The following is a 17,828-nucleotide window of genomic DNA, read 5'->3' on the forward strand; positions in this document are numbered from 1 at the left end:
TAGAAACCTCAATATCATTTTTGAAGACCTATCCATAGATGCCCCACACGTATGGGTTTGATGAAAAAAGATTTTTCGAGTTTCAGTTCTAAGTATGGGGAACCCCCAAAATTTATTGTTTTTTTCTATTTTTGTGTAATAATCTTAATCCGGTTCATAGAATACATCTACTTACCAAGTTTGAACAGTATAGCTCTTATAGTTTCGGAAAAAAGTGGCTGTGACATACAGACAAACGGACATGACGAATCTATAAGGGTTCCGTTTTTTGCCATTTGGCTACGGAACCCTAAAAAGGGTGAAATATAAATAATAAGTCAATTATTGTTAATTGAGCATTTATTAATCATTCTATATTTTTAGGCCTTAATCAACAAAAACGCTACAAATACATAAATAAAGCCATCACATGAAATTATGGAAGAATACCTATACCATGAGAGTTTTCTAACAATTAATACTTTACCTATTATCGATATCTAAAAAGTCTTAATGTTAAAAAACCCTCATTAAAATAAATACTACAATATCTACAATTTATCACACCATCGAAAAAGACTTGCTAATTAAAAATTGCTATTTTTTAAATCCTAACTTGGCTCTTTTTTTCAAACGCCGCTCTCGACGCAATATTGAATTTTAGTTCTTATATGATAGGAATACTACTTACATTTGAATGACGTCTATCTACACAATTTAAAATTTTAGCAAAACAAAATTTATAATATATAGACGATATAAGTAATTCATTTAAAACAGTCAACGTTGGTTAGTAAAATTACATTTTTCGATTTAGTCAACTGTACAAAACATCTATGAAAAAATATACATTTTAAAAATCTTAACAGCGTTTTAGTTTCTATGCTAGCTGGATGGACAATTTACAAGCAATTTTAAAACTTGTCTCCGGCAAAGTAGAAATAGACAACAAACATTTCAATGCTTTTTACAGATTGTAACTTAACGACAAGTAGTTTTTAAGGCATCCGCTAGATGGCGCGGTTGCACGGAGCGGGTGAGAAAGTTAACGAAAAATGCTATGAGTGACGCAATAAATATTTCCATTATTAACATTTTTTTATCTATTTTGGAGTTTACACAATAAATATTTCTGATTTCTAACTGGTGCAGACGCGTGCGGCGGATTTCACCTACAAGGGCACCCGCGTGCGGGCGCCCGCTCCGTGCACCCGCGTCAGCTTGCGGAAGCCCTTAAAACGAAAGTGGAGGACCTGAGCGAAATCGCGAAATGAAAATACAAACGTAGTCCTCATTTTCCTCTCCGGATATTAACATTATTGAAAATATTTTGACTCCATTTGTTGTATATCCTTGTATATTTTCGTATTTAAAATTACTATAGGAGTTATTTTTCGCTACTAATTTTTACAATAATCGAAGAAAGTCAAACGTAAGGGCATAGCTATGGTTAATATACATCAAATTATGTAAAAATATTTTCCATAATGTCAATACCCAGAGAAAATGGAGACTACGTTACTATAGAGAATCGGCCGTCCTCTTGGAGGTAAGGTAAGAGGACTTACCGGTTTACCCAATTTCCAAGGACCTTACCCTTATTTGCCTGCCTGAGATTGCGCATTGTAATATACAGATTGATTTTATCGTGTCTAGCCATAATCAGACGATACAGGTCACACTGAGCAACCTTTACTGTGAGGACAACCCTGGAAAATACATTTAAAACACTTTTTTTCGAGATTCTGGGGTTGCACGGTATCCGCATACTCAGTCAGCTAGACATAACCTGATAGGTGTGATTGACTCCTACTCTGCCGGAGACAAAAATTACTAACTACTACGTTAAAATCACAATTTTCAAAATATTACTGTTCTGTTACTGTAACGTTGTGGTAACATTGCCCGCTACAAATATGGGTTAACTGATGTTACTGTATATATCACAGTAAGAAAAACCAAGGATTCCTCATACGAGAGCTCAACAAGGGGTGGGAGGGGGTTAGGGTCGGCAACGCGCATGCGACTCCTCTGGAGTTGCAGGCGTACATAGGCTACGGATACTGCTTACCATCAGGCGGGCCGTATGTTTGTTTGCCACCGACGTAGTATAAAAAAAAAATACGAGTAAAATCACGAAGCAATAACGGGTAACAAGGCTCACTCACACTGCTCGACTCTGTGCTTAATGTGGCCACCGCACATTGATGTGTTTGCATCCAAGTGGACACAGCCGAACAATGTAAACGAATATTTGAATCGCAGTATAAACCTTTTGAACGCCACGTCTATCGTACGCGGCGTGTAATCGTGAACCTTGTTGGTATGCATAACGGTTGATATTGGGCTGTCGCGGCGCGCGTCATATGACGTCTCTGGCGGTCAAAAGGTTAATTACGTAGTCTAGTGGAGTGAATTTACTTATTAGGTCAAGGTAATGGTTGGTATTTAATTGTAATGTATTGGCGAACGCTGCATGTAATTACAATGTTTTTGAATAATAATTTAAAAAAAATGTATTAGTGGTATTAGTAGTCAAGCCATTAAACATCACAAACCTGTCAGTTGTCAGTTGACAATCCGCTTTCTACTGACTATACTTACCGACGAAACTTAATTTTTTTTTACAAAGTGACGAACAATGTTACCACAGTAAATTGAACCTTAAGCGTTTGTGCCTAGAATACAATTTCATAATTAGGTGCGAAACTATCTAAATTCCCTAAAATTTATCGAAGAGTAAAATCTTATAACATTTTATTTGATCCACAAATATTATCACTAATGGTAAAAACATTATCAAGCTGTTAATTTATCATTTAAGAAATGAGTTAATACAACACAAAATCCCGAAAAAGAACCCGAATAATTACTAAGAAGCAAAAAAATTAATCTTTTTTTCCAAGTTGCCACTTTGCCACGAATAAGAAAACTTATAAATATATATAGTCAGACCAAGATAAGTTAGCAGCGATTTTGAGAGCCTAGCCTGTGGAAGTGTTAAATAAACGTCATCATTTCATAGAAGTTTCCAGTTTAAAATAACACTTGCACTGTCTGGGCTGCCAACTTAGTCTCACTCTATGAAAAAAAAGACTTAATAAATTATATATGATTGCTAGTTGCGTAACTCATTCTCTCATGATAAAACTACATAATTATTTTAGCAAAGCCCGGAATTTTCGCGGCAAAACAAAAGTCTGTCGCAATCTAGCTAGTGTTACAAACATTTTTTATCGATATCGATAGTTGTGTAATAGAAGAAAAACACGGTCCATCAAATAAAATATATACTTGAGATTTGTACAGTCAGCATCAAAAGTAGCGGATCAAACAACGCTTCAAAAGTTTCTACCATTTTGTAACAGCTTAACAAAAAGTGATGGTTCTATATTTAGAACAATTAAGACTCTGAAAGATATACTTTTGGATTTGAATTTTAGAGATTGGGGGGCGTTGTATCATACTCTACTTTTGATGCTTACTGTACTAATAGAATTATATAGAAACAGATGCAAGTTCTTCTTCGAAATCCACGTCAGTACACACAGCAGCATTTTATTTGGTTTGTGATACGAGTAGACTATCAATTATGCCGCGAAAATTCCGGGCTTTGTGCGCCTACCGCGAACCATGTTCGACGTGTTGCATCCCTGTCACACTTACGTACGAATTTACAAGTGCGACAGAGAGGCAACACGTCCAACGTGGTTCGCGGCAGGCCCTCTGATTATAACTAAACAAATTCATTGCTCAACAAGATTTATTACTACTATTCTAACTTCTATTCTGAAAAATAAAATTAACACAAAGCATATTCAGGACTCATGTATAAACATGCCATGATGTTTAAAATATAAATGGCAGTTAAAAGTCTCTAAATATATACAATTTTTACACAAATTATTTCAGTGATATTTCCTTGTTGTCACATAAACTGTCAACTACACAGTCAATGACTAGATTTTAAGAGATTATGAGTCTATAGAAGATATTAGGACCGTCAGTAGTTAGCTTTAATTTTTTGAACGCTTTAAGTCATGAACACAAATATCACTCAAACGCCAAGCTCCCGGACGCAAGCGAGCTAATGTAAACCTCACTCGAAAGTGTGAAGGTTACATTGCCAGCGTCCGCCATGACACCTATAGATGTCCTTGGCACTGTGGGCACGACGCACGACGCCTTTAGGTGTTCTTGGCGTTCAAAAAGGTTAACAGGAAATAATCACCAATTATGATATAATATTTTCATGACAACTGAGAGGCGTAATCTTATGTTATCGATTGGCTGACATCTGAAGTAAAAGGAAGTTTTTATTTTAGGTAATACCTATCAATTTCATTGATGCCGCTTAGCAAGGGCGTAGCCAGCCACTGAACTAGGTGGGGAAGTTGATAATAGATATCGCCGAAACCCTAGAGGGGGCAGCAATTTGAACTCTAGGGGGCAGCTGCCCCCTCCCCCCGCTCCAATCTGCCTACGCCCATGCCGCTTAGAGAGACATCTTATAAGATATGACTACCTACTGGACGAAACTTTACGTACTGCTGTAGAAACAGGCAATACGTAACTCCTATACTGTAGTTAAGTTTTTACAATGTTTCAGTAAACATTTTGGATGTTTTAAGTACGTACGATGAAATATTGTTTGCTTAGCTTGTCTTCAATGTCTTATCTTCAGAAGTTCACCAACCTGGCAGATGCGGTGTTCGGCGCGGAGACCCGTCTCACGCTCGCCCCAGTGATACGATGAGAAAACGCGAAGTAATGGCTGAAATAAATAAAAAATGATTAAAAATAATGAATTTTCAATGCATTTTGTCGAAAAAAAAACCATTTAAAACGATAGAAATAGCATTAACGATAAATGCTTTAAACAGTTCCATATGAGCCTATCGAACAAAACAGCAAAATTTAACTGTTCCGCAAAGACAGTAAATTTTACTGTTTCGAGTAGCTAAAGTGTAGTGACTGTTCGTTTATTTTTTATCGTTTTTTCAATAGTTTGAAAAATTCAAACATTTAACGTTCTGTTTTGTATTTTACAGTTCTTCAAACATTTGTTGATATTGTAAAAAACAGTTAATTTTTCAGTGTAGCATATTCCCACAATAGTTCTATTGATTCTCTAGGCAATGATATCAGTCTGATCTCAGATGACAGTCTTCGTAAAAGCCAGAGAGCAGGTCTGCTGGCTTTTACGAAGGTCTGCTGCACCGCCAGCCAGGGCGCCAGGCAGGCCGAGTGGCAGTTGTCGGCAGCTACAGAACGCTCACCTTCATTCAGCAGCCTTGCGGCAGTTGGGGCAGGTCTGCTGCTCCGCCAGCCAGGGCGCCAGGCAGGCCGAGTGGCAGCTGTCGGCAGGTACAGAACACTCACCTTCATTCAGCAGCTTTGCGGCAGTTGGGACAGGTCTGCTGCTCCGCCAGCCAGGGCGCCAGGCAGGCCGAGTGGCAGTTGTCAGCTACTAAACACTCATCTTCATTCAGCAGTCTTGCGGCAGTTGGGGCATGTCTGCTGCTCCGCCAGCCAGGGCGCCAGGCAGGCCGAGTGGCAGTTGTCAGCTACAGAGCACTCACCTTTATTCAGCAGCCTTGCGGCAGTTGGGACAGGTCTGCTGCTCCGCCAGCCAGGGCGCCAGGCAGGCCGAGTGGCAGTTGTCAGCTACAGAGCACTCACCTTTATTCAGCAGCCTTGCGGCAGTTGGGACAGGTCTGCTGCTCCGCCAGCCAGGGCGCCAGGCAGGCCGAGTGGCAGTTGTCAGCTACTAAACGTAAACACTCATCTTCATTCAGCAGTCTTGCCGCAGTTGGGGCAGGTCTGCTGCTCCGCCAGCCAGGGCGCCAGGCAGGCCGAGTGGCAGTTGTCAGCTACAGAGCACTCACCTTTATTCAGCAGCCTTGCGGCAGTTGGGACAGGTCTGCTGCTCCGCCAGCCAGGGCGCCAGGCAGGCCGAGTGGAAGTTGTGCGCGCACGGCAGGCTGGTCAGGTCCTGATCTTTGAGCATGATCTCGAAGCAAATGGAGCACTCCTCGAGGGACCACGAGCGTTCGCGGCTGGAAAGCGGTTTAGTTTTAGTATCGAAACAGCTGTTTGGCCAAAGATCATTGTTGTACAGTCCGTATCGAATACATAGATAGACAGTGACGGCCAAAGGGCGCAAATATATCGGAACACATCATTATTTCTATGGTAACAAAGCCACATTGGCCGTCATTATTTGATGCTGACTGTAGTAGATATCTAAGATAAATTCGTGCATCGATTTTGATCGCTAAGATAGACGCGCTATACGGTCCCTTACATTATGTAGTAAGTATAGGATTAAAAATTGACGTTTGACAATACATATTGCGCGGTATAGCACCATCGTTTCTAGTTATCTCAGAGGCACGATTTTTTCTTAGATTTCACACATCTGATACTGTCTGGATCAATGAATCTTTGATTCTTACACAAGTAAATATTATTATGTTATTATCATATTTTTCTAAGATGTCCGAATGATACGCGCTTATCTTTAGGACAATGGCATTGTGATATTTATGATCTTAAAAAGTCAGAATGAAAGGAAGATGTAACAAGATATTCCGCATAAATAGCTACAAATTAATAATGTCATAAGTGGCATAACATTAGGACCATTAGGCCATTATACCATAGCATCCATGTGTACTTACAAGATATTCAAATTTGAACATAACCGTTTTATATTGTTAAGTGGCTAAGGGCTACCCCACACTAGCGTATTTTGAGCGTCGGCGTCTAGTCAGCGCTATGGAAAATGGCGTCGCTGCGCAGATGCGCCAACGTTGCGTCGAGCAGCAGCCATAGAGTTGACTAGACCACCCCACACTGGCGTCTCCCTAGCGGCGGCGTCTAGTTTTTTGGTAGGGTGGAGTCACTCATAACTGCATAAAACCATACCATTGTTCTAAAGATACATTATGTACCAATTGGACATTTTTGAAAAATATTACTACACAACATACAAGTTTTACTATTTCAGTGCAATGGCAACAGCAAAGCATGCAAATAAATATAATATCTACTGACACCTCAGTATAGCTCGTGTCATTCACGATGACGCGCAGATTTGTCAAATCTAACCTTTAATAACATGGCAATACGAGTCAAGGCAGGCGTCTTCGTGAATGAAACGATGCATACATTAAAATCATCTGTGTAAATAAAATGGTTACAATTTTTTCAGTAATAAATATTATACAAATAACATAATATCGTTATGAATAAAAAAATTACAATGTAAAAGTATTCTAAACAACAATCAACATGCGATACTACAATACAATACAATACAAATATACTTTATTGCACACCTCAATACAGAAACAGTACAAATAATACAACACATAAAGAAGAGGTAAACAACAGGCGGTCTTATCGCTAAAAAGTTAGTTTTAGTATCAATTTCTCAAAAATACTTAAAAGTTATGCATACTATACAGTCATACTTAAAAATAAATATGTGGCCATTTAGGCTGCCACAAACTATACAACAACAACTAAACACATTCTTCTGGACTGCACGCAGGTAGGCCTATACATATAGGAACGGGAAGGGTCTCCGTGCACTCGTAAAGGAGGTAGTTAGCAATCTGAAAACCTTGTTAGGTTTCGTGGAGCTGGGGTAGTTAGAGTAGGTAGGTACCTATCATGTCATGCAACACGCAAAATAGGCACAATGGTCGTCGATTTGCAGAAAATGCCCATTATAGCTAACTAACTTATAAAATACGTATAAGTAGGTCGGTCACGCATTTTTTTAAGATAAGGGCGATTAAACGAATGTTGAATCGAATTAAGTACATACACAGATAAAATAATAGAAGAGAATTGCAAAAACGCGCTGACATTTTCATTTTATAACCATTATTGTTACGTGAAAGATGTTTCCAAAAATTTGGAGAATTCTCGGAAATTTCAGGGAAATGTCACAGAAAATAAAGGAAACTATCATTTTCGCAATAGAAAATGTCCACCCCCATACAAAAATTTGAGAAATTTCCAATAAATTTCCTTATCAAAATTTCGCAATTTTAAAAACTTTCCGACACATTAGTATACGTGACGTGTTCTTCTAACATTGCGATATCAATCATAGTTCATATCATATCAGTAGTTATTTGTAATTTTGTATGAAAGCTCCATGCGGACGGAATTTCGAGTTTACGAATATATTTGTGGCTTTCCATCCAGGGTCCTTATACTTCATATGCAGGGACCCTTCTCTGATGGAAATCCACGTTTTATTTATTATTTGTATGAAACTAAGGGTCACCGCACACTAGCGTCTCCCGAGCGTCGGCGTCTAGCCAACTTTATAGGCTTTATAGATTATGCAAGTTTTTGTACAAGAATCAGTAATAATTATATGCAATTATTTCGTTTCAATAATACCTAGTATTCAATAATTCCACCAATTCAATAATGGCTGCTGCTTGACGCAACGTTGGCGCAACTGCGCAGTGACGCCATTTTCCATAGCCTTGTCTAGACGCCGACGCTCAAAAGACGCTAGTGTGACCCTCTAAGCCATATGAAAAATAAAACTATGTAACTAATGGGTATAACCTTGGAGGATTTAACAACCGGACTCGCCTTTAAGAGCTTACGCCTCTAACGAAAACCTCGGCCAATGGTCATATGTATTGTATGGACTGACGTTTATCTAACATGGCCATTTGTACGTTACGTACAGTCACGTCTGAAAATATCTATACGTATGTGTCAAAAATATGTATACACTACCTTTATATATGGACAGCGTATACATATTTTTGGCGCTTTGTCCGTATCGATATTTTCAGACGTGACTGTACAAATAGCCATACATTTTTTTACAGAGGCGTCTCCAGTTGTTAAAAATCCTCCAAGGGTATAACTAATTTAACTATATGATGTAGGCATAATTTAGTGAGCATCTAATTACAAAACAATTGAACTTAGTCATATTACGTAGTTAAATTAACAACATGCAATGCAAATCACAGTCTTACAATTTCTGAGCGTTAAGGAACTTTATCTGTTCTTCTTCGGATCTGAAATAAATAAAAACCGTAATAGGTACTTACACAACATTGTGTTAACAAATGTCCAGCGCTAACAGCAGGCAAATGTGAGCCCTTTATCATCGCAATTTTCAGCATATTTTCGCTTATCGTTATATTAGTAAATTTATGTCTGACGGTCGGTGGTTTTAACTATTTAAATTTCATCAGCTTGTTAGCAATGTTAGCATTGACACGTAATTTTAGATAACCCCACATAAATAAGTCAGGAGCTACAAAATTTGGGGAATTTGTGTGATCACTATCACTGTTTCTCGAAATTAATCGAGCAAATAACGTGTTTTAAACAACACAAACATTTGAGAAAAAATGCTTATTATTCTTATTATTTTGTATAATAATACACTAGCAGCTGAAAGTTGATGCGTGTATATAACTGCACTTGTTTTTTTATGAAAAAAAAAAAAACATAATTTTTGCACTTGATATAAATAATAAATAAATATTATAGGACATTATTACACAAATTGACTAAGTCCCACAATAAGCTCAATAAGGCTTGTGTTGAGGGTACTTAGACAACGATATATATAATATATAAATATTTATAAATACTTAAATACATAGAAAACACCCATGACTCAGGAACAAATATCCATGCTCATCACACGAATAAATGCCCTTACCAGGATTTGAACCCGGGACCATCAGCTTCGTAGGCAGGGTCACTACCCACTAGGCCAAACCGGTCTTCAAATGGTATGGTCAATATGGTAGTTAAAATTTAAAAACTTAAGTGTATACCTCTTATCTGCCACCCTGCATTACTAAACGTAGAAAAAACATGCTGCTTTAAATTTAACCAAGATTCTAAACTATCCTCACTATTCAAAACTAAAAATAAAAGTCAAACCACGATAACTACCAAACTAATAACGAAAAGAAAAAAAAAATGCTTACAACGCCTGCGCTCGCATAATATCTCGCTCCTCTTGGGATCTGTAAATAATGTAAGTAACTATACGTACAGTCAACCAATTTGAATCCTAGGCCACTATAGAACCTTGTCGCTCTAACTACTCTATACATGACATGCATCACTCAATAAGCACTGTCGTAGAAGTCATTATGACATGGTTCTATAGTGGCCTAGGAATCAAATTGGTTGACCGTACAATAGGGTTGTTAAAAAAAAACCTTTAGACATTCCTAATAAAATTACTTTTTATGCTGTATAACTTATGCATTCTCTAAATTACTTGTGATAAGCACTTATGTGCCGGTAGATGTCGCTATAATGTGAAAACAAAGGTTTTCGACAAGAAGCGAAGTCGAATAGTCAGACCAAAATAAGTTGGCAGCGATTTTGACAGCCCAGACAGTGCAAGTGTTATTTTAAACGTCAAACTTCTAAGAAATTATGACGTTTACACACTTGCATAGGCTGGGCTATCAAAATCGCTGCCAACTTAGCTTGGTCTGACTATCTATTATTCCTATTAGTTCGCTAGAAAACGAATCCTTTTGCAAAAAACGTGTCGAGATTTATACTCTGTACTCCCTACTCTTTAGGTATTTAAATAAAAGTAAACAAACAATTTGTACATTTTCGGGTAGTTATAACATTTATTGGTTAACCAACCAAATACAAAACCGCCTGCATCTGTCACTGAACGACCTGTAGGTTAAAGTTAAACTACATTATTTGATCAATGTAATGTTTCCATCTACCCTCACCAGACTTAAGGAGCCATTTGAGGGTAGATTTTGTCTACTTTTATTTAAGTACCTAAAGATACATAGTATAGCTAGGTACGATTAACTTATAGACAAATTCTTTACAAAGATATGCGCCGCGTGCACTCAAAATAAATCAAAATAAAAAAATAACAAGCAAACTTACGTTCCACGCCTCCGCTCACTAGGTCTAGGGCTAAAAAGCGCTCCAATGCTCCCAAACATCATCCTAACCGGCGACACACTGCTCCTCTCTTCACTCGGAACATCTAACGACCCAGTCACATCCCATTCGTCTTCGGAGAAGGACAAGGACTCCTCTAAGTTGGGTATCACATCAATGTAAGAGTCCTCAGAGTCGGAGTGGATGCTTGTGTCTGTGGTGGTAGTTTCTGAGATGGTGGTGTAGGAGTCTTCGATGGAAGTGCTTGAGTTGTTACAGTTATTTTCCATGCTTGTGTCCGACTCGTCGAATAGAATGTTGCTAGTGATAATGGAATGGGTGAGGTGAAAAAATGAAGGTGAATACACGGTGTTTTTTTAAACTCCGATAATTACAAGGGTGAATTCCTGAGCATTAAGTAGCTTTCTCAGAGAAACTGGTATTTTAAATAACTCCATCTTGGAGATAGGTAATCAATGATTTATTTTTATCCGATAAGGCCGCTACGAGCGTGTACACTTGCCTAAGGCCCTATTTACATATTGATTAGTGTTGAGTATAAATTCATACATTTGCCACTAAACGCAAGTACTATGTCGGACGATTGATATTAGAAATGTCATAGTCTTCAATTGTTTGATGGATTTAATAGTTTCCTAAAATGCACTTAGCCATACTCCAAAGTTAACGGAGTTTAAAAAAAAACACTGTGTATGGATGATTGATGATTACAAAATGACAAGAAGTATCATGTTAATGTTTTGCAGCAACCTTTAATAAGTGAATATTTCCATATCACCACACACAGTTCCGCAGGCAGTTTCCTTAACTTTTTTTATACTTATTTTTTTGCACTTATTACGTCACTTTTTACACTTTTTTTGTTGAACTCAAACCTTTGCACATTTTGTATTCAATTTCTTTGCTAAGCGGATAGTTAACTTGAGATGAACCATTAGGAAATGAGAGTTAATCAAACTGTTTTTCCTTGTATAACGTTATATCATCAAAGGGAAAATACGCGAATATCAACGAATATGAATCATAGACAGACAGTTAATTTACAATAACAGTTTTGAATGATTCACGGTTAGTTTCACTAGACTTAAATCGACTGGGATAGGGGCTGTGATTATCTTTTGTATTGTGTTTGAGCTCCATATCCCGGTCGATTTAATTGGCTACTTGACAGTTTTTTGTAAATAATGTCAAACGATCTTGATTTTCCCGAGGATCAAATGTCTATATAGGACTCATGGCATTTAAGCAACACAAAGGTCAGAAATTAGAGTTAAAGTCTGACGCTCGCACTCGACGATTGAAACGCCTCTAACAAAATGATAACATGATGTGACGTTACATTATATAAGTCTGTCCTAAATGTATGGAGGATCAAGGAAATTACCATTTTGACCCTGAAATATGGCGTTTATGTGTATAGTTGTCATACAATTTATTTTTCAATAAAATGTATGGAATCGAATGGTACCATTTTTTTCTCTATTATGAAGGACAAAAAAAATTTTTTTTTGAGACTTTGGAGCCCGATATTTTTTTATAATCTCAGTATAATTTTTTAAATTCCATTTTTTTATAATAGATGGCTCATTTTCTATCCATTTAACAATATTTTGTTATAATATTCAACATGTGTCAAGTACCCAATTATAGTTAATTTACGTTTTATTTTTCCTGGTATTTAGGAGGACATGAAAGCATTTAAAGTTATCAATGGGTTTGGAAACTCAAAGGTTTTTATAGAGGGCACCAGCATAGGTTTAACTTGTTTCTAGTTTCGTTCTATGAGATTTAAGTTAAAGGGCAGTTTTACGAATACGAAAATAAGCCTATAACCGCGACAATGGAAGTTCGCAAATTACGGGCATCTTTCCTTGTCAGTCTAATTACGCCTTCTTTGGAGTAAAAGAGAAAGATCCCCGCAATTTTTGAACTTCGGTTTTCGCGGTAGGCCCTCTAGTCACGTAATCAATTTAAATTTATTATTAACAGCGCTATGCACGTATTACAGCGACATCCCGCTGATCCCGCTCGCACATTGGACGTTGGCGGATTGTTTTCAGTGGCCTACCTCCAGTGACACTGAAAAGGGTCATTTTTGAGACACCCTTTATAGTTGCCATATTATTAACTAAGGAAACAAATGGTATCTGGTTTGGGAATTTAAAAAGAATACTTTTTAAACTTTCAATTTTACATTTTTATATAATCTATATTTTTCTGTGCCCAATTGATTGTGATAAGTTGCAAATTTTTTGTTTAATAAATTATAAATTCAACATGTGTCATCAATTGGGAAATTGTATACTCTGTAATAGACACTGCGAAATACGAAATTCGCGGGGATCTGTCTCTTTTACTCTCACTAAGACGTAATAAGAGTAACAGAGAAAAATGCCCGCAATTAACGAGCTTCGATTTTCGCGGTTATAGCCCAGATATCATAAATCCAGAACTTGAGACTTTTACATAAATACAAAAATAAGTATAAAAAAACTGCCTGCAGACTTGCAAATTGATATTACAATTTGCAGATACATAGGTAATTTAAAATATATTAATAATATCAAATGTTGCATTGAACAAATAAGAAACTATTTTACACATTTAAAAAAAAGAACAGAAGTAACAGCATCTATATTTAATCATAATAAGTAAGATAATGTGAGAAATGAAAATGTAGGGTAGATGTGAAATTAACATTAACATAACTAACATGTTTGCTCATTTTAATTAATTACATCTAAATTACTAATTAAATCAAGGCAATGAACGTCAAACTATTAAAATTAGATAACGGAATAATTACTTTAACGACTACGAAAACAAAGCGCCATGCTCAAAAGCGAAAGCAAAGCGTAAAAAAACTAGGTAAAATAGGTCGTATGCTACAACTCACAAGGTATGAGGTTGCTCGCAGGACCAGCCTGTGGTAGAGCCTTCTCCATCGGGGTTCTCTGGCTTCTTGCTGAGGAAGTAGTACAGCGCAGCCCCAACGCCAACGCCTAGAGCTGCGGCCGCCAAGCCGAGGCCGCGGCTAGGACAGTTGTTGTTCTTCTGCCGATCTTCCTCGCGCATACTCATCTTTGTTTCGTTATTACGTTCTTTGATCACCTTGTGAACAAAGAGCATATAATCACTACGAATATTTTCGTTTCGTGTTTGACTGTTTGAGCGTTGACGTTGACAGATAGTGTTGGATGTTGCTAGATTGTGATTATGAATTATACGCAATCGATCTAAATTGATTTAAATCGACTATTTTTAATTTCATATTGTAATACTAATACTTAAAAGTATATAACACCAATTTATTTTTAGTAATGCTTTTTGTTAATTATTTGTTTTAATTCACATAAAATAAACGAATGATCGAGCCGCGGTTTAATTGAATACTCGCCAAAGAGTAAGTAAGTATACTCGCGCATCTTTGGACGGTCGAGCAACGCAACTACGCAACCAAAAAATAAATCAACTCAGTTCCGTTTCACACAACCTACACACAACCAAAATGATAACTGACATGGAAACGATTAACTATTTTCTCTTGATGATTATATCTTACTTACTTTACTCTTTGATTTTCCCATCTTATATTTCAATTATTACAAAACCCAAACATTATTTGTCTTAATAGAAACTTCTTGTTAAATATTATTTTATTTGACATAATCTTTGAGGAGAACGGAACGGAACCGTGCACAATACATTTTAAAGTGGCCCTAGTGAAAAAGGGTACAAGTCTCTGGCAGTTTAGATGTATAAGGGCATAAGTGTTACGTGGAACTTACACCCCTTTACACCTGCGCTGCCAGAGACTTGTACCCTTTTTCACTAGGGCCACAGTTATTATTTCTGTTTTCAGTATTTTTGTTGTGGTTTTGTCTGAGTATTCTTCGGGGATTTACATGAAAACAAAAGCGGAGATAAGAAAATGACTTTCGAGCGTTAGTTTAGTTTTAATCTAGCCTCCAGTGAATCAACCGAAGTTTACTTTGAAGATTTTAAATACTGTAGTTTATGTAAGTTACATGCAGTTCGTTGGTTTTTGTGGCATTTTGATTTGTTTGATCAATAAATTCAGTATCGTTAAGTGGTGAGTTAAAAAGCGTGAAAGAAACAATGCAAGATTGCCATAAGAATCGTTCAGGTCTTCTATGCGTTAAGTAGAACAGCGTTACAATATGTTTGCAAATTATCTTATTATTTATTTATACACACTTCTTGTAGGTTCTACGCACTCGTTTCATGTCTATTTAAAGCATATGCTTGTTTTATCTCTGACAAACTTCCAATATCTGCTACTTTAAAGCAATTATGATACAAATTGTGATATATTAAGGATACTTGATTGAAATTGAAAGTAATCAGAATCACGGAATGATGATATTCTTTATATGTATCACTAATAAGGTATTTAATTTTAGGTGCGATAAACATCACACGATGTTTCAGTTATATATATAAATTTGTAATGGATGTGTAAAATATTTGGCACAGAGTAGCCTTTTTAAATATATTTACCAGTTACTCATATTTTATGCCTAAATAGGCGGGTCCACACAGAGCGAGCATACGCACGAGGCAATTTCCTCGTGCAAAAAATGGCCAGTGTAGATGTACCTCAACGAGGCGGCGCATGTTTTCCTCGCCCGAGTGTGGACCCGCCTAATAATCTTAAGTTTTCACATCCATTTTTTATAGCTAAGAGGTAAAACTGTAGAAAATGAGAAGAAAAAAATATCCAAATGCAAAAATAGACCCAACCTAAAGTCCACCTTATTCCAGAATGGAGGTGCTAGCCAAGGGTATTATGATAAGCGCAGCGGTGGTGGTGGCTGCGGTAGCAGCAGTAGTTCAGTGGTGGCAGATAAGGCAGGTGCCGGCTCGGTACTCCACTCATGGCGAGCGGCCTAGGCGAGATTGAGGTAAATCTCAACTCCTCTTCCTTGCTTGCATGCTTGTGCACATTAGAGGCACAGTACAAAGAGTGGGGAAGTATTGTATTGTATTCGGGCGATTTTCCGCAACTCGACGACTTGCGCCTATTTTGCGATGCTGCACGCACTCAAACAAAATTTTGACCCATTTCTCAGTGCGCCAGTCAGGGGCTTTTGTTTGAGTTTGCGTGCGGCGACGCACAGATACTATGGCACACACATACAAGCCGCGCGCGGTGCGTTTGTATGAAGGTAACGTACTTCCCCACTCTTTGTACTATGTTAGAGAGTCTCCTTCTGCCTTAAATTAACACTTCACTGCTGCCTACGGTTGGTTCACTCACTTTCATTATACCAAATAATCAATTTGAATAGAACCCATCCACGGAAAATAACTATTGGTAATTGTTAGCATTATAACATCTGTATTATGATATTAAAATTGCAGCTAAAGCGCTGGTGGCCTAGCGGTAAGAGCGTGCGACTTGCAATCCGGAGGTCGCGGGTTCAAACCCCGGCTCGTACCAATGAGTTTTTCGGAACTTATGTACGAAATATCATTTCATATTTACCAGTCGCTTTTCGGTGAAGGAAAACATCGTGAGGAAACCGGACTAATCCTAACAAGGCCTAGTTTACCCTCTGGGTTGGAAGGTCAGATGGCAGTCGCTTTCGTAAAAACTAGTGCCTACACCAAATCTTGGGATTACTTGTCAAGCGGACCCCAGGCTCCCATGAGCCGTGGCAAAATGCCGGGACAACGCGAGGAAGAAGAAGAAAATTGCAGCTAAAAAATTTTCGCTACTATACAATCTCTCAATAAGATTTGTGTGCATATGTACTTTTCAAGGTCAAAATATAATATGGAGCCGTAATGTTAACAGATCATGTTGATGGTAAGATGGGACAAAGAGCTCTATAATAATCTTCGAGCAACGCCAGGAAGGGAGACGGCATTCATACTATTTCCCCTCTGCCGAAGCATAGGTACAACTGTACCTATGGCAGTGCATGTTGTGACTCGTCCGTACTCAAAAGGAGATCGAGGTCTGCAAGATTTGTCTTTGACGTGTGTCATTTTCTATGTATTTGTGTCGTCATTACAGATTGGATTTTGTAAGTAGTGAGTGAGAAGTGCGACTGTGTGCACGTTTCCCCCCGCAAAAAATTGCAGAACGATTTGTACGGTGACATATCGCTTTGGCTCCTCCCTTCCGACGTGTCGGAAGCCAGTGTTGCTCGAAGATAATAATAATTATCAAAATGTATTTAAATAAGACAGTTGCTTATTGTTAATTCAATTTTCTATTTTGTTTCAGATGAGCTTCCTGCACAAAGTATTTACTCACATCACAGCAATAATAATGCGATATTATTAGTTTTAATAGAAATTAATATTATTTATCGCCAGTTACGTTATTATTTAAGATTGGTTTATTTAATAAAATAGTTATTTGAATAAATATTCTTTTTACTTCTCATGCTCGTAAGATTGACGTTTAAGTCCCGTGTAAGCGGCGTAAAATTGCTTATTATGCTCTTTGAGCATAAAGTATAATAATCTATTATGATCCTTATTCATTTAGCTATAAAGTCCATTAGCCTTGAAAAAATACGGCAAAATAGCTTAAAATATTGGATATTTTTGTATGATTTCCTCACAATCCTCAATCAAAACTGTCAATTTTTAGGGTTCCGCTGCCAAATGGCAAAAAACGGAACCCTTATAGATTCGTCATGTCTGTCCGTTTATGTCACAGCCACTTTTTTCCAAAACTATAAGAACTAAACTTGGTAAGTAGATGTATTCTATGAACCGCATTAAGATTTTCACACAAAAATAGAAAAAATGATATTGAGGTTTCTAATATAATTTTTTTCTAAACTGAATAGTTTGCGCGAGAGACACTTCCAAAATGGTAAAATGTGCCCCCCCCCTGTAACTTCTAAAATAAC

At 37.4% G+C, this 17,828-nt stretch overlaps 1 protein-coding gene and 1 long non-coding RNA gene across 3 annotated transcripts; one reads left to right on the forward strand and one right to left on the reverse strand.

Moving 5' to 3' along the window:
* Positions 1-321: 321 nt before the first annotated feature.
* Positions 322-14,048, reverse strand: LOC133531805 (E3 ubiquitin-protein ligase RLIM-like). 2 transcript variants are annotated; one of them, XM_061870212.1, is made up of 6 exons: positions 13,832-14,048; positions 10,918-11,235; positions 9,975-10,013; positions 9,003-9,044; positions 5,868-6,038; positions 322-4,753 (listed from the first exon to the last, which is right to left on the reverse strand). In XM_061870212.1, the coding sequence occupies exons 1-5, from the start codon at positions 14,014-14,016 to the stop codon at positions 5,870-5,872; spliced, it is 753 nt and encodes a 250-aa protein (XP_061726196.1). In that variant the 5' UTR covers positions 14,017-14,048; the 3' UTR covers positions 322-4,753; positions 5,868-5,869. The 2 variants fall into 2 exon arrangements, with proteins under 2 accessions (XP_061726196.1, XP_061726197.1); XM_061870213.1 differs by lacking the exon at positions 9,003-9,044.
* Positions 14,049-14,784: 736 nt separating this feature from the next.
* Positions 14,785-17,335, forward strand: LOC133531358 (uncharacterized). The gene is made up of 3 exons (XR_009801515.1): positions 14,785-14,954; positions 15,721-15,860; positions 17,192-17,335. It is a non-coding gene; the product is annotated as an uncharacterized LOC133531358 (long non-coding RNA).
* The last annotated feature ends 493 nt before the right edge of the window (positions 17,336-17,828 follow it).

Source organism: Cydia pomonella, chromosome 25 (genome assembly GCF_033807575.1).
Source record: "Cydia pomonella isolate Wapato2018A chromosome 25, ilCydPomo1, whole genome shotgun sequence".
Classification (NCBI taxonomy): domain Eukaryota; kingdom Metazoa; phylum Arthropoda; class Insecta; order Lepidoptera; family Tortricidae; genus Cydia; species Cydia pomonella.

Excerpts from the sequence above, each read along its gene's own strand:
- LOC133531805 (XM_061870212.1), bottom strand. The coding sequence starts at position 14,016 with ATGAGTATGCGCGAGGAAGATCGGCAGAAGAACAACAACTGTCCTAGC. Across the intron at positions 9,045-9,974 it reads ATTATGCGAGCGCAGGCGTT|ATCCGAAGAAGAACAGATAA; the intron begins GTAAGCATTTTT and ends TATTTATTTCAG. Across the intron at positions 6,039-9,002 it reads TTCCTTAACGCTCAGAAATT|CCGCGAACGCTCGTGGTCCC; the intron begins GTAAGACTGTGA and ends ACCGCTTTCCAG.